We start from the raw sequence: 24,614 nt of genomic DNA on the forward strand, positions 1-24,614 counted from the left end.
AACCACCAACTACAACCACTATGCTGAGAAAGATAAGAGCTAAAAATCTAAAAATGGAGAAGAGAATAAAAGCTAAGCTAAAAAAAATGATAAAAAGGTGTTTCCTTTAAGTTTGACAACAAAAACATCTTTAATATAGCCAAAATTCAACCTTAAAACTTGACAAAAATGCCCTTGGAATGTATAAGTTGACTTGTGTTTGTGCTGGAAATAAAATTACCCATGTAGTATTTTTTACCTCGACAGACATCGATGTCGTGACATCCTTGACAGACTGCTCCAACTTAGTTTTTCGTTTAAGTCTTGTACCCCTGAGGTGATGGAGGCTCGTTGTCATGATATTTTGGCATTAGTGTCGCGACACCTATGTCAGATGCAGTTCTCTCAATATTTGGTCGTTGTCGTTTCTCTATAGAAACTCAAACAAACCATTAGACTTTCAATGGCACTATTTTACCAATTTGGGTCTCAAAAGGATTAAAATTAAATAAAAATGATCATTAATACTAAAAATGTAACACCCCTAACCCGTATCCGTCTCCGGAACAGGGTTATAGAGTATTACCAAAATAAACAGATTAAATACAGACATTTCACATTATTATTTAACATTCATGTCGGATATTATTCATAAAGTCCCTTATGAGAGCCCTCAATGCTCAAATTTCACTTTAGAATCAAATGGGCCGCTGGATAGTGTGAGTGATCTCCGCCAAGCTTCCAAACCAATGAGCTTCCGAGTACTATAAAACAGAGGAAATACAACTGAGTAAGCACTTAATGGTTAGTAAGTTCATATAATGGGAAATTATCTTACCATTAATTTACTCATACAATAAACATGCATAATACATCCAAAGCAATTTGACAATTAGCCTAACACATGTAACCTCAACAAACATGTTAGTCATGTATTTCATGTGAATAACAAGAACAAAGATTAGCTCATCAGGTATCGAGTTTCCAAGTATTTCATGCATATACAGATAATAGTTTCATTTTGATTTCACATGTTCTCATGTCAGAATTTCACCCGTTGAATCATTTGAAATCTCAATGGATACTTGGGTAGTATGCCTGAAGTGTACAATGCTATAAATCCATCAATTCATATCTGGGAGTGCTTTTATGAGCATTTAAATAGAAAGCTCTCTCTCAAGCACTATAATGGGAAGCTCATCGAGCCTTGTAATGGGAAGCTTATCCAAGCAATATAAAGGGAAGCTCACAAAAAGCCTATAACGAATAGCTCCAAAGAGCAATTAATGAGTAGCACCGAAGAGCAATTAACGGGAAGCACCGGATAGCCATATAACGGAAAATTCAAGCGAGCACTAACGGGAAGCTCACAAAGAGCCTTTAATCGGGAAGCTCACGAAGAGCCATATAACGGGACGTTCATAAGAGCTGCGGTGTGCCCACAACACATGTAGGGTCATAACCGATCAAGATGCTCCGAAGAGCATTTAACGGGAAGCTCGTAAGAACACTATAACGGGAAGCTTGAGAGGGCTTGTAACGGGACGCTCTTTTGAGCTACGGTATGTCTGCAACATATGCAGGAACACTACCATTTCGGGAAATAGAACCTTATATCTATCGAATCTCATTATCCAAACGAGATTTATTTATTTATTAGAGATTTTAAATTATGAGATCAATTACATAAACATATATGACATTTACACAATTTACATATTCAACACTCAATATAAGCATATAAATATACACAATTAAGTTACACGAACTTACCTCAACAATTGTTCGTGACTTGTAAACTACTAATCCGATACTTTTTCTTTTCCTCGAACTAACTCCGTTTTTTATCTATTTGGATCTATACAAGTAAATTTGACATCAATTTAATACAATTTACATTAAATTCAATTCAAGTCACATCTTAGAAAAATTACCATTTTACCACTATACTTTTAATTAATGATGATTTAGTCCTTAGGCTTGAAAAATAAAATTCATGCAATTTAATCCTTATTCCAAGCCAAGCCAAATTTTACATGTATCAATAGCAGCCCATGTATTTCACAAAATAAAAATTTATATGAATTTTTACAAATTAGTCCCTAAATTACATTTTCATCAAAATTCTTTTAACAAAAGTTGTTTATCTATCAACAACCTTTCATTTTCCACAATAAAACTTCATAATTCAACTATATTCACCCATGGAAAAATCCTAGAACTTTGATAGCTTTGCAAATTAATCCTCAAAATAGCTTAATTATGCTATTACAATCTCGAAAACATAAAAATTACTAAAAATGGGACAAGAATTCATACCTAATTAAGCCAAGAAAGCTTGCTTGAGCTCTTTTCTCTTAGCTAGGGTTTTCATAAAAAAATTTGGAAAAGATGATGATAAATTATGATATTTTCTTTATTTAATCATTTATCATCTTTTAATATCTTTTATTTCCAATTTCATCCTTTTCTTTAATTAAATTTTCATGGATGAATCAGCATCTTTATCTACTAACTTCTCTTAATGGTCTATTTTCCATATAAGGACCTGAAACTTTGAATTCCATAGCTATTTGATACTTATAGCTACTAGAATGCAACTTTTGCATTTCATGCAATTTGGTCATTTTATCAATTAGACATGTAATCGGTAAAATTTTCTTAACAAAATTTTCATACGATTTTCCTATTATAATTCAGACCATGAAATAATATTAAAATAATTTTCTTTTTGAATTCGGATTTGTGATCCTAAAACCACTGTTTCGATTTAACTGAAAACAGGTTGTTACAAAAAAACTTAAAATCAACGAAAAACATAGAGAAAACACGTAAATTGCTTATGGGGAACCTAATTTAAAATATCAAATTATGTGAGAACAAACTCATTAAGTTTTTTTTCCTTTAAAATTTGTTTTTCAACAGGGTGTGATAAATGCTAGTTTATTATTTATTTAGCTTAATTGTGGCTTAAATTAAGCTCTAACATTTTCTGAATTTACAAATAAATAATTATAATAATAGTTTAATCAAAATAAATTATTATAAATATTAAATTAAAGAAATTAACTCACCTCAAATTAATTATTTAACCAACTCACATAATTTTCACATGGTAAACCTTAAATTGACTAATTAAGCTGAAGTGACGTTTGATTATGGCTTTGTTTCAAAAGTGTTGTTGGAGAGATAAGAGTAATGCAAATAAAATAGCTTTATAACTTAAAAGCAAAAACAATTTATTTATAATTTTATAAAATATTTATATTAAGCAAATAATTATTTTCCTATCAAAATTTATTTCAAATATGTAAAATTATATATTTAAATTTATAAGGGTTATATTTTGATAATATTTAAATATTAATTAAATAATCAAATAATTAATGTTATATTTCATATGTTAAACTATTAATAATGTTTTTGTATATTTTTATTAAAATATTAAAGAATTTAAACATGAATATAAAAGTAGACTTAAATTTTGAAGCAAAGACACATCAGTTTTTAAAAACCAATAAAAAATTGTGGCATTTGAAATCGTGGTTGAGCTATGGTAGCGGAAGTGTGAAGGCGTTGAAGCGTTTGTGTTTTCTTTTGACGGTGGATTAAATATAAATTTAATTATTTTGGCATTGCCTGCCATTCTTGACCACAGTTGGCTTATAATCATAATTTTGAACCAAATCATACAAATTTAAATAAAATTTGCATTAATCAAAGACAAGTAGGCCATTAAAAACTGCGCTACACACTGTAAACAAAACAAGCTGAAAATGCAGCCTAAGCAAGTATTACAAATTCTATTAGATTGCTAATATATTTGTAATTTGCCTACTTCGTTTTTTTTTTTTTTATCCTTATTTAGCTGCGGATCAAACAGATTAGAATCCCTCCCTTATTATTGTATTAGCATGGTCTCTTAAAGAAGACGTTTGAAACTTATCGGGGATCAACTTTAAGCCCTCTTTTTCACAGCCGACGAAGGTCCATTGCCAATGGATGGAGCAGCCTTGCTCGATTGTCCAACCACCCCTCGCACTATGGCCAGAACCCCTAATGGAAGAAACGGTGGATAATACATGGCCATCAAATTGGCTGATGCCTTCTGGGAATTGAGAATGTCTCCCACCATAGCTGTCTGAATTCAGAACGGAATTCAAATATAAGTATAACGGAAGGGATCATGTTTATAAAATTAATTTGCATACTAAAGAAAGAAAGAAAATTATTTTAGTTACCGTAGAGGCAACGATAGAGGCACCAAAGAGGAGGCAGGTGGTGTTGAACCAGGGCTTAGAGTATAACAACCCATAGATGTTAAGCAAAGCGAGAGGGAGTTGGTAAACAAGTTCCAACGTCATAAGTGCCTTGAAAAAAGCAGGCTGCTCAAGCACCAAATAATCTTGGGTTAACGTGGTATAAACTTGATAGAAGGGATTGTAGGCGTGGGGGAGGATGGACTCGGGGATGTCCAACTGAGCTGTTAATGTGATGCTGAAGAATGATAACAATAGAAGGTAATCCACCACCTTGCCTAAAACTCCCATGTTTTCCATCTATGCTTGATCCTCACTTTTTTCCCCCTTTTTCCTGTAAAGCTTACAAGTGATTTTGATCCTACAAATATTTGATCATTTAAAGGAGTGATGAATGAAGACTGAATTATATGCGGTCATCGATTACGACTCAAATATTAAGAAACGCAGCCAAACATTTTTTTTTTAATTGCGCCAAAAAGCAGCCAACTTTGACGGAAGGAATAAAAAAAACCAAACACCAAACACCCAACAATGGTGGGTTTGAAACTATCTTTTTTAGTTTTTTATTTCTTGGTCTCGGTAGCGTAATCAGTCAAGAGTTGAGGGCTAATATTTTTAAATATAACAAAATAATTAATTTTTGTGTTTATAAATCTACATACTAATAATAGTATCCTTAAAGAAAAAAAGTAAACTTTTTAAAAATCCTCAACTTCTCCTTATTGTAATAATAAATATACAAAATCAAATTTTAAGGGTAAATTATAAAAATAGTTTCATATCTTTGTTTAAGTTGAGGTTTCGATATTTACAATTAAGTCATGGGCATTATTGATTGATAACAATGTGACCATTGTAGTCTTTTAAGAGTTGGATGGAAATCATAGATGACAGTACAATAATTGTTAAATGGGCATGTTGATGTCATATCATTACCACATATTTTTTTTACAAATTGTAAATGATTATAATATTTAAGAAATTGATAGTTAATTGCATATAACATATGACAAACCTTCGTATTTGTTCACTGTTACAAATTAAACAAATAATGATTCCTAGAGTATTGTTGGAAAATTTGGCTTTCTTGTCGCTGTTTGGAGTAGCCAAAGTTTTTGGTGTTTTAGTGGCTTGTGGTTTACTACAATCTAGATTAATCATCCTCATCCATTCGACTAATTTGAAAGAGAAGGGAAAAGTTTAAAGTATTGAATATGCTTTTACTTATACTTATCATTATCCCTTGAGAGATCCTTGAAGTTGCTCGAAACTTTATTTATGAAGACTCAATATAATTAATGAGATAACTTTAACTTTTAAATGAGTGTGTAAAACTTATCAAAACTCTGTTGGGTTGGCATTAGCCTATAAATAGGCTGCTTGTGGCATCACTTGGATAGTGCTTTTGGAGTGTCTTTGATAAGCTTCTTGTGATTTATTTTGCTATTTTGTGTGGCACTTGGGTTTTTCTTGAAGAGTTCTATTATTTGTATTGTGAAGTATTTTGTTGATTTGTGTATAATTTATTTATTGATTTGTATATTGTTGATTTCAAATCTCTTTTCCTTATTATTCATTTTCAAATTCATTATTTTCAAATTTGTTTACATTTTATTTGGCCTTATATTTTTTTATTTTATACTCTTTGTTTTAAATTCATTGGTCTTTGATTATTGATGCTATTTAATCATCTATTTGTTATTTTAGTTTTTTATTATTAAATTAATTATTTTAATATTATTAATACTATTATGTGGCATCATTAATCTTGTATCATTATTATTATTATTATTTTTATATTCATGCGCATGCATCGTTTTTATGTAATATATATATTGTTTTATATATAGTATCGTCTGCTTATATATATTTTAAACATATATTTTTATTTTTATTTTACTTCCTAACTTTTATATACATATATATACTTTTATATTTAGTTTCAATTTTTTTTACTTTTGTATATATGTACATTTATGTATTTATATATTTTTCTAATGAATATATATATATACACGCACATGTCTATGTTTTTATTTGCTTAAATACAAACTTATATTTTCAACACATGTTATAATATATATATGTATATTTATATTTTTTATTTTCATAAATGCATTATATATATTTTGTTATAAATTCTATAGTCCAAAATTTTATATGTAAACCCATGTGTATGTCTTTTATTCTTTATAGTTTCATGTATATATTTTGTACCTTTTTTTCTCTTTATATTTTTTGTTTATTTCCTTCATTTGCTTATTGATTTATGTTTTCATTTATATTTTGTTCATTTGATACTTTACATGTTGTTGTTTTTTATGTACATTAATTTCATTTATTTCTATGCCATTGTTGTATTTATTATTGTATTTTACACTTAATGTAGCATTACATCATTTTTTACTCGATTTTAAAATTTTCAAAATTGAGATAATACTCGTATTTAGGATTTTCAAGGAAATTGAGCCCTAACGTATTGGGTTCTAATTTTCTTCGTTAAATCTAACAATCGAGAATTGCTCATTAATCAAAAAATAAAATGAAAAGCTTGTTGTCGGGAATTTAATATGTTGTATCCTAACGTATTGGATGTGACGTATTGATTTCTCGAGACAAAAATTTTTTTTTAAAAAAATAAAGGAAATATTCCAAGTTTAGGATTCTGAGAAATTATGCCTTAACGTATTGGGCCGCGATTTCTTTATAAATCTTAAACAAATGAATATTCTTTTAAATTTTATTACACGAGTATTTTGGCCTAATTCATTTTTGAGGAATTAGAATGCCGTGCCCTAACACATTGGGTGTGACATTTTCTTTCTCCGAAATGATAAGAGTCTTAATAAGTAACGTTTTTTAAGTTTTTATTAAGGATCATATTTTTAAATTTTCGACATTAAGACACTAATTAATTAACTAGGTACCAATTTTGGGCATTACGAGGGTGCTAATCCTTCCTCGTACGTAACCAACTCCCGGATCCATTTTTCTACAACTCGTAGACCAAAACTATTTTTTAGGTGATCCAATCACACCTCAATAAAATATTGGTGGCGACTCCCAATTTTTGTTTTTTTAAGTCGACAACTAATTTTTGTTTTTTTTTTCCAAAATAAAAATGGTTTCGACATTACAAATTCAATTCAGAACGAAATAGTAGGAAGTAGAAAAAAAAACATTATCACTAAAAAAAGACTCAATAAAAAGTTTTGAAACTTCACATTGCCATCATTGGTCTTTTTGAAGCTTGTGACTGTTGTCTTGGAGGAGTGGGGGTAATGAAGTCTTGACTTAAGCATCATTTGACTGTGAATAGTTGACCAAAAGGTGTCATCCTCTTATATGGTATTTTAGGCCTTGGATGTTAAGTAGAATTTAATATTTCCAGGTTAAAAGGTTAAGGTTGTTGGGTGGAAGCTTGCTAGCTAAAAGTTGGGCTTGATGGTTGGAGGCTTATTGGCTTGAAGGCTGAGGTTGGCCTTACTGGGTTGAAGCTTAAGGTTCTTGGGTTGGAGTTTCAGGTTGATGGGATGATGGTGTGAACCTTGTAACCTATACAGAAGGAAAAAGAATATAATGTTAATAACTGAGAAGACATACACGTGATCATTATAAGAAGTTATGCACATTACCTTATTTTTACCTCCAACTAACTCGTTGCAAGTCTTTGAATTATGGCCTGGTTTCCAACATTTTTTGCAGTTTATTGTATACCTTATTCTGCTCACCTTTGACCACTCTTGCTAGTTTCATCAGCTTCTTTCTTCCTTGCCTTTGAAGGTTTTTCTGGTGGCCTTCTCAATTCATGAGGCATCAACATAAAATAATATATATACATGTCATGTCTCACGAAGGTTCGAAATAGGAAAACTATTCCTGTTCTCCTTCAACTTCCTATAATATATTATCTACTTTCTAAAATAGATTATCTCATAATCTTGCATGCAAATCTTTCTGTAATACCCCCTCAAGTTGGAGCATGTAAATTGTAAATGCCCAATTTGCTAAAAAAAAGACAATCAAATTGTTTCTTTCCCAAAATCTTTATAAATATATCTGTTAGCTGATCTTTAGTAGAGGCATAGGAAGGAGAAATAAGACCCTCTTGAATTGTATCCCGAATAAATTGACAATTTGCCTCAATATGCTTCATAAGTTCGTGATTAACAAGATTACGAGCAATATGCAGAACAGTTTGACTATCACAAAACAATGGAATAGCTTTAGGGTAATGCACCCTGAGACTGAGCAGCAGAGCCTTTAACCATTTCAATTCACAAGTAACAAAGGTCATAGAACAATACTGTGCTTTAGTTGATGATCAAGAGACAGTGTGCTGCTTCTTAGTTTTCCAGGAGATAGGCGACTACCTAAGAAACATGAGTAAGCTAGTTAAAGACCGTCAAGTGATGGGACACACAACCCAATCTGAGTCACACCAGCCTTATAAAGATAACTTGCTATCTGAATGAAGGAAGGTACCCTGACCTAATGCTCCTACTTAGGATGCTGTATAAATTGAGATAAAACATGCACAGAGTATGCTAAATCTGGATGCATAACAACCACATATATAAGGCGACCCATCAATTGCTAGTAGGATTTAGGATCTGCAATCAATTCTCTTGTAACATGTGCAAGTTTGTGGTTTTGTTCAATCAGAAAGCCAGTTGGTTTGGCTTCCAATCATCTTTCCTCAAAAATATTATCAAGTGCATATTTGCGTTGACACAATAACAGACCTTGAGGACTGCGAGCAACCTCAACAACCAAAAAGTACTTTAGTATTCCGAGATCCTTCATATGAAAATAATTATTGAGATAGGTCTTAAAAAGCTTCAATGCAGCAGAATCATTAGTAGAAATGATCAAATCATCGACATACACAAGCACATTAATTTGCATAGCACCCCTAGTTTATGTAAAAAAAAAAAAGAAAGAATAATCGAAATAAGATTGTAGGAAGCCATATCCCTTTAGAATCATAAAGATGGAAACATAGTTTTCCAACTTGATCGATATGGGTTCTACGAATTCATTAGTGAGGAGCATGGCTATTGCAAAGCTAGTTAGAAAATGATCATTCATGTAACATCACATGCTGTAATCAACTTTCCTTAGCCCGTAACTTCACCTAAGAAAGAGGGATCTGATGATGGGGTGGTTGGGACACATTAGTAGGAATGTTCAAACTTCAGTTAAAACCGAATTAACCGACCAAACCCATCTAATTTGGTTAATCGATTGGTGACCGAACTTAGTTCGGCAGGAGGTCGGTTAATATTTTTTGAAATTTTAGTTATCATTTAGTTAGGTTCGAAATTGGGTAATTAACCAAACTTAATAATTAATATTATATATTATATGTATGAGCCCAGTGCCCACCCAGACCCCAACCACCGACCCACCCCCTTGCATTCCTAAATTCTACCCAATATAAACCCAATCCAATATACATTTATAAACCCAACCCAATCCTAAAAACTAAAAGAATTTAATAATTTAATAAAGAAAATCTAAAAATCCTAAAAACTAAAAATAACACATTGAAATCCCTAACCTTAAATCCCTAATCTTATCTCCCAAATTTGAAAATTTCTAATCTGAAATCTCCCAAAATCCCTACTGCCAGTCACCACCGCCCAACGTCTACCAGGTCACCATCATTGTTCGACGTTTGTCCGCCATCGGTCATTATCTTTCATGCCTTAACCCAACGCAGTGACACACCTTCGAGTTTGATGTCACTCACCACCATCTGGCACTCACCTTAAATATTTCAGGTGTTTTTTTGTCAAATTTTTTTTTCACTAGAAATAGAGCTAATAATCTTTAGGATTAAAGCTATCTTCTTTTTTTATGACAAAAATTCCAGTCTTCCATTTCTCTTTCTTTATTTGAAATTATGAAATTGGGTTCTTGTTGTTTTCTTTTATCTGCTTTTGTTAGTTTTTGTGAGGTTTAGAATGATGCATGTAAGGAAAGGGCACTCATTATGGGTAATGGGTCAACCTATGAGTTGTATTAATATGGAAGAAAAAAAACCAAGTCCTTGGAGCATGGAAGGCGACTATTGAGATCTGTCTTTTGGATTATTCTTGTTTTACCTTTTAATTTTACATTGATTCAATTTGTTTCATCATTTAATTGTGGTTTTGAATCTTTTTACTTGGTGGAAACTAAAAAAAACCCTTGAAATGCTTTTTCCTTTTTTTTGATTTACTGTTTGCCCCACTACTTTTGAAAACAAAGTTTTGGTTTTACTTTTTTTTCGCATCCATCAACCCACATTTTAATTCGGTTAATTCAATTAACTTTCAAGACAAATGAACATTATCAATATATATTTTTATATGTTTTATACTTGTTTTAACCAAAAGATAAAAACATATAAATTTCAGTTATTATTTTTTTAAATTTCGATTCGATTAATGGTTAAAAGATTATACAGTTCGATTAATTCAGTTAATGCTAGTTCAGTTCGATTAATTTAGTTAATGCTAGTTCGGTTCGATTAATTACCGAACTGATCGTTTGAACACCCCTACTCATTAGCAGTCAAATACATAAAATAAATATTAAAAAAAAGGAGACCACACTTCTTTATGTTTGCTTATAGAATAAAAAGAATTAATTACATTGTCAGCGTGCAAAATACTAATTCATAATATATTTCTAGTACTTTTTAATTTTAGAAATAAAGTTTTAATTTTTTCAAAAATATTTAAATATTTTAATTGGTATCTCACTAATAGTTAAATTTAATTTTAGGTTGACTTTCAATAAAGTGTTGACTCCGGTAAAAAAAAGTTTAATGTACACTTTAGTCTTTGAAATATACAATTTTTCCCACTTTAGTTCTTAAAGTAATTTTTGTCTACTTCGGTTCCTAACGTTATTAGACGTTCCTAGTTTAGTCCTTTGAGTGTATGATTGACTGAATATCCCAAACATTAATTTTTAACATCCAAAAAAACCCTTTTTTTTACAAGGGTGAACATTTTATTCGTCATCAACCCAAAATTTAATTATATTATTTAAGTACCACTAAAAAGTACTAGTTTCAAAATTTTAAATTAAAAAGACATTTAATGTATCAAGTTATTACAAATTATCAAATTTGAATATTTTGGTATATATGGCATATTAAAAGCCTAAAAGTGATTTTATTTATATATTTAATATTTGATGGTTTGATGGAGTGGCTGGCGAAGACCGAGAGATACGCAATCATCGTTTATGACTAAATTACACCTAGAAAAGTCATCAAAGAGAAAATATATATGACAATAAAGAAAGCAACCAAATTGATCTTAAAAATAAAAAAGAAGTAGGGAGTAATTTTTTTTCTTTATTCGGTAGCTTCGACAGCAAAGGGCGATGGGTGCCGGAGCTTTTGACGGTCTCGATTGCATTAAAAAGGTGATATTGGAATTTAATAGTGGTGAAGTGATATGCTGGTTATGTAGCCATGGTAGTACAATGCATTGTAATCAAGGGGGTATTGATTAAATGCTAAAGTTACATATTTTATGTAATTAAATTGGTTAATTTATGAGAGTGCACCACTAATTTTTCTATGTTTATATTGAATTTTGTGCAAGGGTGCAATGTGGGGCTAAATAGAAGAAAAAGGAAACAATTGGGCTAGATTGAAGAAATGAGCAAAGAAGACGGGCCAAAGCAAAATTTTTCCAAGATTAATTAGCTGAATTTTTTGTTGACTTAGTGAGAGATTATGTTGGGATTTTTTTATATCATGGAATATTTTTCCTTGATTTTCTATGGCTAGTTAGCTCTTAATTTAGCAAAGCCACTAGTATAAATAGTGGACTACTTTGTTCATTTTATCACAAGTCTTGAATCAAGTCATAAATCAAGCTTTCATCTTTGAATGCAATCTCTTCTTCACGTAGCTATTTGTTGTTTTTAGTTCTTTTTTCTTCAATTTATTAATTTCTAGTTAGTCACCAACTTAAACTATTTACAATTTCTTTTTCAAATTCCATTTTCATTTCCAGTAGCTAACCATCCCACTTTAATACATTACCAAATTTCCAGCCCCCATACATAATCACGCCACCCATCCTTTTCACCCATTTTTACCTTCTTTAATTTATCCAATACCAACATGCCCCAAACCTTAGCCAACTAAATCCATTTTCAGCTTTAGGTCTGTATAGAGTCTTGATCATTTTGAGTATGTTCAAATGATATGGCTAATATTAGCTATTGAAGTAGCTATTAAAGAATATGTTTTGGTTTTATGTATGTTAAAATGGTAACTAATTCAAAGAATCAGTTTCTTTGACAGCAGCAGTGACGTGAATGTGAAAAATCACCATAAATATTAGAAATGGAATTAGAGAGTGAATTATATATGGAATTAAATCTTATCAAGTCTATTTTTATATGAAAGAAACGATGTAGGCAAAGGAATTCTTTATTTTGAGATATTTGAATTTTAGTGAGATAGGGTCAGAATGGTTTTTGAAGTCCCCTGTTCTGACTTTGAAAAATCATTATAAATTGTACAGAAATAATTATGGGTCATAATTTATATGTGTAGATTTCTTAGTGAGTCTATTTTCAAAAGAAACAAACAATAACCTTATATCAATTCTGTACAAAGAGATAATTGATTTTTAGTGCCAAGAGGTCAGATCTGTCGAGCTGTGAAACAGGGGATACTTTAATGAATAAACTGTACTAATTGGCTAAGTCAAAAATTCTTAAAATTATATGGTAAGTAGTAATATGAGTCTAGTTTCAGGGAAAATTTACGGATTTAAATTTTGAGTTTCGTAACTTGAGTTATAAGTAAATTAGTGACAGTCGCGCAGGTGGACATTTTTGTTGTGAACAGTGAATTTAATTTTAAAAGCAATTTTTTTATGCTCTGAATTGGTAAGTTAAATTGGATAACATCTCGTACTCGATTCCGGCGACGGTCTCGGGTAAGGGGTGTTACATTTAGTGGTATCAGAGCTACGGTTTAGTCGATTCTCGAACTAACATAGCGAGTGTAATAGACTATCTATACATGCCATAATCGAATAATGATAGTGTGACGACTCCTGACATCTTAAAATGTTTTTTTATAGTAATGGATTCTAATCGAGATACAGCTGATGATGCTCAAAGTAATGTGCCTGTTGAAAGTCGATTCGAGACTCAGGGTCAAGGAGATGAGGCTCGAGAAGCTTTTCTCCAAATGATGAACAATTGGAGAACTAACATAGAGTTTGTTAGAACTAATCCAAATGCTCAACCTCCTCCGCCCCCTCCTATTCCTCAAGTTGTTCCCATAGCTCCTCAACAAACTGAAGTGTTAAGATTGTCAAAGCCTCCAGAGACAAAATTGAAAGTATGGAGCGAAGAGTTCGAGCTAATGTAAATGATGATCCTGAAGAGCGAGTTACGGCTTGATAATACCATCGAGTGTTGGATGAATTATCTTGTACTCGGAAGAAAGTCTCAAATGTGCTATCTCATTCTTTGAGGATTCGACTTATAATTGGTGGAAAACTTTAGTGTCGATGGTGCCTAAAAAGAAAGTTACATGGGATTTCTTTCAAGAAGAATTCGAAAGAAGTATGTAAGTCAGCGTTTCATTGATCAAAAGAAAAGAGTTTCTTGAATTGAAACAAGGGTGCATGACGGTGGCGAATATGAGCGAGAATTTATCAAATTAAGCAAGTATGCCCAAGAGTGTGTATCTAATGAAGCTACATTGTGCAAAAGGTTTGAAGATGGATTAAACGAGGATATCCGATTGCTAGTGGGAATTCTTGAAATTAAAGAGTTAGTGGTACTAGTTGAAAGAGCTATCAAAATTTGAAGAATTGAGCAAAGAGAAAAGAAAGGTGGAAAGTGAAGCAAGAGATGCAAGAAAAAGATCAATGGCCAAGTCATTTCAATTTCAAACGAAGAAGTCTAGAGAAATGAATACTCGATCGAATGTTTCTAGTGTGAATTTGCAAAGAGATCAAGGAAGACAATATTCAGGTTCTAAAGCTCAGGCGACTTCTATGGCAAGTGTAGGTAGTGTTAAACCTACTAGACTGGAATGTCAACATTGTGGAAAACGACATTTAGGGGAATGTTATTTAATCAGCCGAGCATGTTTTAAATGTGGATCTCAAGATCATTTTGTGAAAGATTGTCCAGAAAGAGAAAAGATAGAAAAGTTTCAAAATATGAGATCGAACAGTGTGACTACTAGAGGAAGACCACCGAGAAATGTGGGGACTGGAACTAGTGGTAAAGGTGTAACAAAAGACACGACTGTAAGATCTGAAGTGGGAGCTCCAGTAAGAGCTTATGCCATCCGAGCTAGAGAGGAAGCATCTTCCCCCGATGTGATCACTGGTATATTTTCTCTTTACGACACTAATGTTCTTGCATTGATTGATCCTGGTTCTACTCACTCGTATGTATGTATGAATTTAGTGTCTGATAAGAATTTGTGTGTTGAATTGACTGAGTATGTGATTAAAGTGTCAAATCCTTTAGGCAAGCATGTGATAGTTGATAAAATATGCAAAAATTGTCCTTTGATGATACAAGGTCAGTGTTTCCCTGCCAACTTGATGTTGTTGCCATTTGATAAACTTGATGTTATTTTGGGAATGGATTGGTTGACATTACATCAGGCCAAGATAGACTGTAGTCAGAAAATTCTTGAGTTAAAGTGTAGTAGTGGTACAGTTCTTCGGGTTGAAACAGATAAGTCAAATGTGATGCCAATTGTGATCTCTGCCATGTCTGCTAAGAAATGTTTGAAAAATGGTTGTGAAGCATATCTTGCTTATGTGTTGAATACAAAAGTGTCTGAAATAAAGATCGAATCAGTGCCAGTGGTATGTGAATATCTAGATGTGTTCCCAGAAGAGTTGCCAGGTTTGCCTCCGATTAGAGAAGTAGAGTTTGGTATTGAAGTAATGCCAGGTACTGCTCCAATATCGATTGCTCCTTACAGAATGGCACCAACTGAATTAAAAGAATTAAAAGTGCAATTACAAGAGTTGACGGATAAAGGATTCGTCAGACTAAGTTATTCTCCGTGGGGTGCTCCCGTGCTATTTGTGAAGAAAAAGGATGGGACATTGAGATTGTGTATTGATTATCGTCAACTTAACAAAGTGACAGTAAAGAATAAATATCCATTGCCCCGAATAGATGACTTGTTTGATCAGTTAAAGGATGCCACAGTGTTTTCCAAAATTGATTTGAGATCCGGATATTACCAATTGAGGGTTAAAGAATCAGATGTGCCAAAGACTGCTTTTAGAACCCGGTATGGTCACTATGAGTTTCTTGTAATGCCTTTTGGTCTGACTAATGCTCCAGCTATTTTTATGAATTTGATGAATCGGATTTTTCGGCCCTATTTGGATAAATTTGTGGTGGTGTTTATAGATGATATTCTTATTTATTCCAAGTGAAGTGAAACACTTGAACATTTAAGAATTGTGCTCTGACTCTGCGAGAAAAGAAATTATTTGCTAAATTTAGTAAAAGTGAATTACGGCTCGGTGAAGTGGGATTTTTGGGACATGTTGTCTCGGAGATGGCATTGAGTGGATCCAAATAAGATATCGATAATAGTTGAATGGAAGCCTCCAAGAAATGTATCCGAAGTTAGGAGTTTTCGGGCTTAAGCGGATATTACCGTCGATTCGTAGAAGGTTTTTCGATGATAGCTTCACCGATGACAAAATTGTTGCAAAAAGATGTTAAGTTCGAATGGACCGAGGAGTGTTAACAAAGTTTTGAGAAATTAAAGAAGTGTTTAACTGAGGCACCAGTGTTAGTGCAACCCGAGTCAGGAAAGGAATTTGTTGTTTATAGTGACGCGTCGTTAAATGGGCTTGGATGTGTATTGATGCAAGAAGGAAAAGTGATAGCGTATGCTTCTCGACAGTTGAAACCGCATGAACGAAATTATCCTACCCATGATTTAGAGTTGGCTGCTATTGTCTTTGCTTTGAAGATTTGGTGTCATTATTTATATGGTGAGAAATGTCATGTTTTTACAGATCATTAAAGTTTGAAATATGTTATGACACAAAAAGATCTGAATTTCTTGGCGAAGATGGTTGGAATTGATGAAAGATTATGACTTGTGATAGATTATCATCCGGGAAAAGCCAATATAGTTGCTGATGCTTTGAGCAGAAAGTCTCTCTTTGCTTTGAGAGCTTTGAATACAAGATTAACATTGACTGACGATGGATCATTGCTTGCAGAGTTAAAAGTTAGACCATTGTTTCTTCAAGAAATTTGTGAGGCTCAGAAAGTGGATAATGAATTGCAAAGAAAAAAGACTCAGTGTGCAATGGATGATAATTCTGATTTTCGGATTGATTCAGATGGATGTTTAATGTTTCATGACAGAATATGTGTTTGAAAATGTTGATTTAATTGAGAAAATTTTGCGGGAAGCACATGATAGTCGTTAGCGATTCACCCGGTAGTGTAAAATGTACAATGATTTAAAGAAATTATATTGGTGGCGGGTATGAAGCGGGATATCTCGAGTATGTGACAAAGTGTTTTGTGTGCCAACAAGTAAAAGTGAACACCAAGTACCTTGAGGTTACTTCAACCTATTATGGTGCCCGAGTGGAAGTGGGATAGAATTACTATGGATTTTGTTTCGGATTGCCATTGTCACCGAAAAGAAAGACTCAATTTGGGTTATAGTTGATCGATTGACTAAGTCGGCTCATTTCATTCTGTGCGAATGAGTTTTCACTTGACAAGTTAGTGAATTGTATATTCTTTGAGATAGTTCGATTACATGGTGTGCTGTGTCTATTATATCGATAGAGATCCACGGTTTACTTCAAGGTTTTGGAAGAAATTACAAGAGGCATTGGGTACTAAATTGAATTTTAGTACAGACATTTCATCCCCAAACCGATGGACGATCTGAAAGAGTAATTCAAGTGCTCGAAGATATGTTGAGATGTTGTGTATTGGAATTTGAAGGTAATTGGGAAAGATATCTACCTTTGGTGGAGTTTGCATATAATAATAGTTATCAATCGAGCATAAAATGGCACCTTATGAAGCCTTGTATGGACGAAAGTGTCGGACTCCATTATATTGGGTGAACTTAATGAAAATCGTTACATGGAGTCGATTTGGTAAAAGCGAAGAAAAGTGAAGATAATCCGTGATTGTTTGAAAGTCGCATCGGATCGTGAAGTCGTATGCGGTTTGAAAAGAAAAGAGATTGAGTTTCAAGTGGGTGATAAAGTATTTTTGAAAGTGTCTCTATGGAAGAAAATTTTGAGATTTGGCCGTAAAGGTAAATTAAGTCCAAGATTTATTGGCCGTATGAAGTGATAGAAAGAATTGGTCCGATGGCTTACCGATTGTCTTTACCACCGAATTGGAAAGAATTCATAATGTGTTTCATGTTTCTATGTTGAGGCGATATCGATCGGACCCATCGCATGTGATTTCACCGATTGAAGTGGAAATTGATCGGATATGACATACTGAAGAAGAGCCGATTCGAATCTTGGCACGAGAAGTGAAACAGTTGAGAAACAAAGAAATTGCTTTAGTGAAAGTGTTATGGCAGCGACATGGGATGGAAGAGGCAACATGGGAAACCGAGGAGGCTATGAGGAAGCAGTATCCCAACTTATTCCTTGGTAAGATTTTGGGGACGAAAATCCCTAAGGGGGGAGAATTGTGATAGCCCGAAATAGGGCCTAATCGGAATAGTGGTTTCGTAACCACAAATCTGATGTGAAATAGTTTAATTTTATAAATTTTTATTAGTTACTGATTGATTGAAATATTGTGTGAAAATATGGATAGAAAATTTTAATGATTTAGTGCCTAATTGAATTTTTAGGACTAAATCGAGAAAAATGCAAAGTGTGTCTAATTAGTGATTAAATGACTTAATTGAATTATTGCATAAAATTGGAAGTGTTTATGTGGAAATTAGACCATAAATTAGTGTTATGGACACAAAAGGGTATTTCTAGAAAAATATCTAAGTAATGGGTCAAGGGCATTTTTGTCCAAATTGGGAAAAAGACAAAATAAAGAGAAAATAAGTGTCCATCTTCTTCAAAATCAGAAGCTTGCTACCGAAAGTTTCATGTTACCATAGCTAAGGTTCTTGATTTTTCTAAGCTCAATTGTAAGTGATTTCTTGCCCCGTTTTTAATTATTTTCGTATTTTTATGCTTATTGAAGCTTGAATTTCATGTTTCTACCATTTAATTTAAATGAAATTGAAGTTTAAAACTCATTCATGATATAATTGTAAATTGATTAGTGATGTTAGATAATGAATGTTTGAAGTGTTAATTACAAGTTTTACTAGATGAATTTCAATGAAAATGTTGAAAAAAGGGCTAAATTGTGAAAGATGGCAAAGTGTGCATAAAGTTGTGGTTTTGTGAAATTGAGGGCTGTTATGAGCATGAAATATGATTTAGTGAAGTTTGAAATTTAAGAATTTAGTGAATTTTATTTTTACGAGCTTAGGGACAAAAGTGGAATTTTTGAAAAGTTTTGGGGAAAAATGTAAATTTTCCAAAATGTTGTGTATGAATTGTATTTGAATGAAATGTTGATAAAATGTATTAAATTGTGTTAATATAGATCAAGAAAGAAGAAATAGTGCAAGTGATCGGGGAAAAGAGAAAGTTATCGACTAAATTACAAAAATAGTCGTTTTGCATCCGAGGTAAGTTATGTGTAAATAATAGTAATATATTTTATAAATTGTGAATTTTATTTGATATGTGAATCAATATTGAATGTGGAAGGAAAATTGTTCATGAATTATTCAAGTGTTAAAGTGTTGAAAATAAAGTGTTAAGTGTAAATTCGGGTTGAACTTAGGAATAGAAGTGGATACAAGTGACATGTCACTAGAGATCGATGTTCTGATGTTACAGTGAGTCCCGGTGCTGGGTGATCTAGCATGTGTTGCAGACACTGACAGCTTGTGTGAGCAGGCCGTGGACATTTCGAGTGTTATTGATCGGTGGTAGCCGGCTACGTTTGATGGTAACCGGCTACATTTCGATGGTAACCGGCTACATAACGATGGTAACCGGCTACATAACAGTGGTAACCGGCTACATATCAGTGTTGCACTTATGTGCTAAATCTCTACGTATCTGTGTATATTCCGAGTGTTCAACGGGATTAATGATGGGTTAAAGTGAATATGAAATGAAGTGTGTATGCAGGTACAATTGAAAGAATTGAGCATATGTGATAAATGTTAAGTGTGAAAATGTATATGCAAGTGAATTGGTAAGATTGTGCATGTGTAAGTGATTGAAATTGCTAAGAAATGTTTTGATTAGTTATATGTTAAAAGTGTTAATTACTAAATGAGTAATTATTGTTTACATGTAACTTACTAAGCTATTTATAGCTTACACATTTCTTTCTTTTTCTTTGTTTTATAGTGATTTGAACTTGATCGAATTGGGGATCGTCGGAGCTCGTATCACACTATCATAGTCATCTCGGTATTATGTGCTTTTCAAAATGTTTAAACCATGGCATGTATAGAGTCTTGATCATTTTGAGTATGTTCAAATGATATGGCTAATATTAGCTATTGAAGTAGCTATTAAAGAATATGTTTTGGTTTTATGTATGTTAAAATGGTAACTAATTCAAAGAAGCAGTTTCTTTGACAGCAGCAGTGACGTGAATGTGAAAAATCACCATAAATAGTATAAATGGAATTAGAGAGTGAATTATATATGGAATTAAAGCTTATCAAGTCTATTTTTATATGAAAGAAATGGTGTAGGCAAAGGAATTCTGTATTTTGAGATATTTGAATTTTAGTGAGATAGGGTCAGAATGGTTTTTGAAGTCCCCTGTTCTGACTTTGAAAAATCATTATAAATTGTACAGAAATAATTATGGGTCATAATTTATATGTGTAGATTTCTTAGTGAGTCTATTTTCAAAAGAAATAAACGATAACCTTATATCAATTCTGTACAAAGAGATAATTGATTTTTAGTGCCAAGAGGTCAGATCTGTCGAGCTGTGAAACAGGGGATACTTTAATGAATAAACTGTACTAATTGGCTAAGTCAAAAATTCTTAAAATTATATGGTAAGTAGGAATATGAGTCTAGTTTCAGGTAAAATTTACGGATTTAAATTTTGAGTTTTGTAACTTGAGTTATAAGTAAATTAGTGACAGTCGCGCAGGTGGACAGTTTTGTTGTGAACAGTAAATTTAATTTTAAAAGCAAATTTTTTATGCTCTGAATTGGTAAGTTAAATTGGATAACATCTCGTACTCGATTCCGGCGACGGTCTCGGGTAAGGGGTGTTACAAGGTCGAAATTAGCCTCGTCAAGACCCGTGAGCTACGAACCCGAGCAAATTAACTCCTAAATTCCAGTACTTATTATTTCTCCAGATTAAGAGTATGATTTTGTCAACTCACAAAGTCAAATCAACACTCAGTCAGAAAAGACGTCGTTTGATTTAGTGTGGTTAGGCGTACAGTTGGAATTCCGAAAGGATCGATTGTCTAATCGGTTTTCTGTAAACACATTGGCGTGCCAAGTGGAGATTGTTGTTTGGTTCCGTCAAGGGCAGTAGTAACCGGATTTAAATGTCCCACACGGTTGAGGACATTGGTTCGAGCTAGGCTCTTCTAGAACGCAAAGCTACCGGAGTTCTAAATCACGAACGTTTCGTTGGTTGTTCGATCGGTAAGGGTTAGTTATTGGACGTTTCATAACTAATTTACACAATGAAGAGTTGGTGTCCGAGACATCCTTGGTAGCTATAACTAGCTTATTGGAAAAGAGGAGTTCATCTAATTTCGAGGATCGGTTCAAAGACAAGAAAAACTCGTGCCTAAAGCTGAGCTTAATTTAATTAATTTTTCTTTAGATTTATTTAACTGTTTTTATTTCATTCTCAGCTTTTACTTTTCACGCATTTTTTTCCCTGTTTATTCTAGGTTCCAGGTTTTCAATTTTATTCTCTCCCCAAATTTCTTGGGCACGACAACTGCACAGACACGTATCTGGTCGAGAAAGAGAAACAATTTTTAATAAACACAGTCTCTGAGGGATCGACCCTACTCCCTATACTGCTTAAATTGCAAATTAGGCGTAGGTTTATATTGGTAGACTCGACACCCATCAGGTATCTAGGGGTTGGTAGGGAGATGGAAAAAATTTTATTTATGTTTTTTAAAATTTTAAAATTTAAAATTAGTAAAAATAAAATTACATTTTGACCTTTTAAAAAAAATAAAATTTTGAATTAATTTTTTAAAATTTATTTTTTATTATTATAAAAATTATAATTTAATTTCGATTTTCTAAAAGAAATTTCTAATTTCGTCCCTAGAGTTTGCCCAGAATTGCAATTGTTGTTGAACCGGATTGGAAAAAGTCCAACACGTGCGAGTTGAGGTGCTTAGTTTATGTTTTCTTTGCTCTTGTTCTTGGTATTTTAAAAAATACAACTAATAAAAACAATTTTGATTTCTTGATTTTGGTACTTGTTCAGAGGTAAAGATTTTAATATCTTTTAGTTTATATTTAAATTTATATAATAGTAACTAACACATGCTCATATCATACTAAACAATTTTAACACCTCATTATAAATTTAAAATTTAATATAAATAGTTCACTAAATCATAGCTTGGTTAGTTTTGACGTCCGTACAAGAAGACATAACTTTAAGCGTACTGAAACACTTTTATTTTTTTATTTACAGGTTGGAGAGAAAATATGGATATTTTTTTTTTGAAATAAAACTGATATTAGATAACAGCTCAAGGTGAACAGTAACAGAAACGTCAACAACCAGAAAGAAGAAACGACAAGCCAAACAACTGTAAACCAGCAAACGAAAAGACATAACAAATTAAAACAAAAAAGCAAGAAACCTTGAGCCAACCAGCAGAATTTCAGCCCCAATACCTTTGCCTTTCGAATCCGAGCCAAGTATACTGAGAGAAGAACCTTTGGATGAACCAAATTCATTTCCAAAGTAAAAGAAGCTCAGCTCCTCTGAAACCAAGCCGAACAGTCCTTCAAAGCCGCCAGTCGCACCGACGCCGGCACTCCATGGACCCAACTCCCACAAACCTTTTGCTTCTTGCCCTCTAGTGCCAGTGCGTGGGCCGCCTCATTAGCTTCACGGGGAACAGCAAGGTAAGAAACTGTTTCAAAGCTCATACCCAGATTGTAAATGTGATGAGTAATCGAGCTGATCACTGAGTTATCATTCCCTTTCTTCTGAATATTTTTAATTACTGTCAAGGAATCGCCTTCCACAATCAATCGTCGACTACCCATACTTCTTGCAAAAATCAATGCCCTTTCACAAGCCCTTGCTTCGGCCACGAACGCATCAACGATGTCAGCAAACAGATAAGTTTCTGCTCCTACAATTTCACCTGTATCATTTCTGGCAAGCACAGCTGTTGTAGCAGTCCTCTCCTTTTTTACAAAAGCTGCATCAAAATTAAATTTAAGAACTCCCATATCTGGGGGTCTCCAGATCCTTTTAACCTTAGTTCTAAGAGTAGGACAAAGTAGCAACCGACTGCAATGAATTTCTTGTTCGTAACCCCGAATAAACCCTAACACCGCCTGCATCAAAAAATTAATGCCCTCATGAACAGACTTATTTCTATGGAACCAAAGGCTCCACATGGCAATTACAATGATCCGTTTCTGTTGGTCATCTGCTGCAGAAAACATATTAACAAATCGAAGCTTGTGGCTCAACGACTCATCAAACGATGGGACTTTAATGGAAAGCGACGCCCAAACCTGTTGCAGAATATCGCAAGACCACACCAGATGATTAGTGTCTTCCAGTTCGTACTTACACAGCGGACAATATGTGTCCACACACAACATTCTCCTCTCCAGATTACCGAAATGCGGCACCAGATTATTAACAAGCCTCCAAATGTGAATTTTGATTTTATCGGGAATACTTAATGACCATAAATATTTGTAAAAATCTATGTAAACCTCATCAATAATAGGCATGTAAGCAGTACTCTGTAGATGAGCTGCAAATAGTACCCGATACCCACTCTTGACTGTATACTCCCCAGAGCCTTCATGTTTCCAAACCACCCTATCCTCTGGTCTACTTACAGATATGGGAATAGCAAGAATTCGGTCCGCTGTATTCTCATCAACGATCTTTAGAAGCAGCGTTCTATCCCAGGTACACGAATCTGCATCGGTTAGCTGATTAACCGTAGACCATGATTGCTGAATTTCCTGTGCTTGAATATGGTTGTTCTCTTTACCAGGAAGCCAAGGATCGTTCCAGATGTTAATGCGATCCCCCTTGCCAACCCGCCACAGGACCCCATCTCCAATCACTTCACGCGCAATACAAATACTTCTCCAGGTAAATGATGGGTAAGCTCCAATCTTTGCGATAAGACATCAGACTTAGGAAAATACCGGGCTTTAAAAACTCTGGCAAGCAAACAATGGGGTTGGTCTAAAATACGCCAAACCTGTTTCGCAAGTAAGGCTTTATTAAAAAGGAACATAGCTTTAAAACCCAACCCTCCAAGACACTTAGGCTTGCATAACGGTTCCCACTTACTCCAATGAATGCCCTTCAGTGACTTATTATTAGCCCACCAAAATCTGTTCATAATACTCTCAAGCTTCCGGCATAATGATTTCGGCATAAGAAAACATTGCATTGCATAAATCGGTGTCGCTTGTAGAACTGATTTGATAAAAACCTCCTTCCCCCCCATAGATAGGTATCGCAAACTCCAACCTTCGATACGTTTCTTAAATCGATCCACAAAGTTAACAAACGCCCATGTTTTCCTCCGGCCTATCATCATAGGCAGCCCTAAATACTTCTCTAGGTTCAAAGCCTCCCGAACACCTAACAAATTAACAATATCAACCTTAAGATCTGAGTCTACATTCGCCTCAAAATAAATCAGAGACTTATCAAAATTCACCCGTTGGCCTGATACAGTCTCATATTCTCGAATGACATCCCGAACTACTCTTGCTCCATTACTCGTCGCATCTCCAAAAAGGATACAGTCATCAGCAAAGAACAAATGATTAATGGTCAACCTCTCCCTACCAATAGCTGCTCCCACTATCTGCCCCTTTTGCTTTGCTTCCTGAATAAGTGTAGAAAAACCCTCTGTACAAATTAAAAACAAAAAGGGGTGAGGGGGTCTCCTTGTCGCAACCCTCTTGATAGAAAAAACCAATCACCAACAGCTCCATTAAGACTGACGGAATAGGAGACAGAACAGACACATCTCATAATACGCACAATCCAGTCAATATGAAACCCAAGATGCGCCATCATTCC

At 33.5% G+C, this 24,614-nt stretch overlaps 1 protein-coding gene across 2 annotated transcripts in view; it reads right to left on the bottom strand.

The window, feature by feature from the left end:
• Nucleotides 1–3,669: 3,669 nt before the first annotated feature.
• The window catches only part of LOC105764424 (uncharacterized), a 30,960-nt gene continuing 10,015 nt past the window's right edge, over nt 3,670–24,614 (bottom strand). The window contains exons 1-2 of one of the 2 annotated variants that reach the window (XM_012582977.2): nt 4,221–4,616; nt 3,670–4,120 (exon numbers count right to left, since the gene is read on the bottom strand). In XM_012582977.2, the coding sequence (XP_012438431.1) occupies nt 3,938–4,120; nt 4,221–4,538 (501 nt within the window). In that variant the 5' untranslated portion in view covers nt 4,539–4,616 and the 3' untranslated portion in view covers nt 3,670–3,937. Of the gene's footprint in view, nt 4,121–4,220; nt 4,617–24,614 lie in introns of those variants that run through there. The other variant, XM_052625034.1, reaches the window with a different exon arrangement.

Source organism: Gossypium raimondii, chromosome 12 (assembly GCF_025698545.1).
Source record: "Gossypium raimondii isolate GPD5lz chromosome 12, ASM2569854v1, whole genome shotgun sequence".
Classification (NCBI taxonomy): Eukaryota; Viridiplantae; Streptophyta; class Magnoliopsida; order Malvales; family Malvaceae; genus Gossypium; species Gossypium raimondii.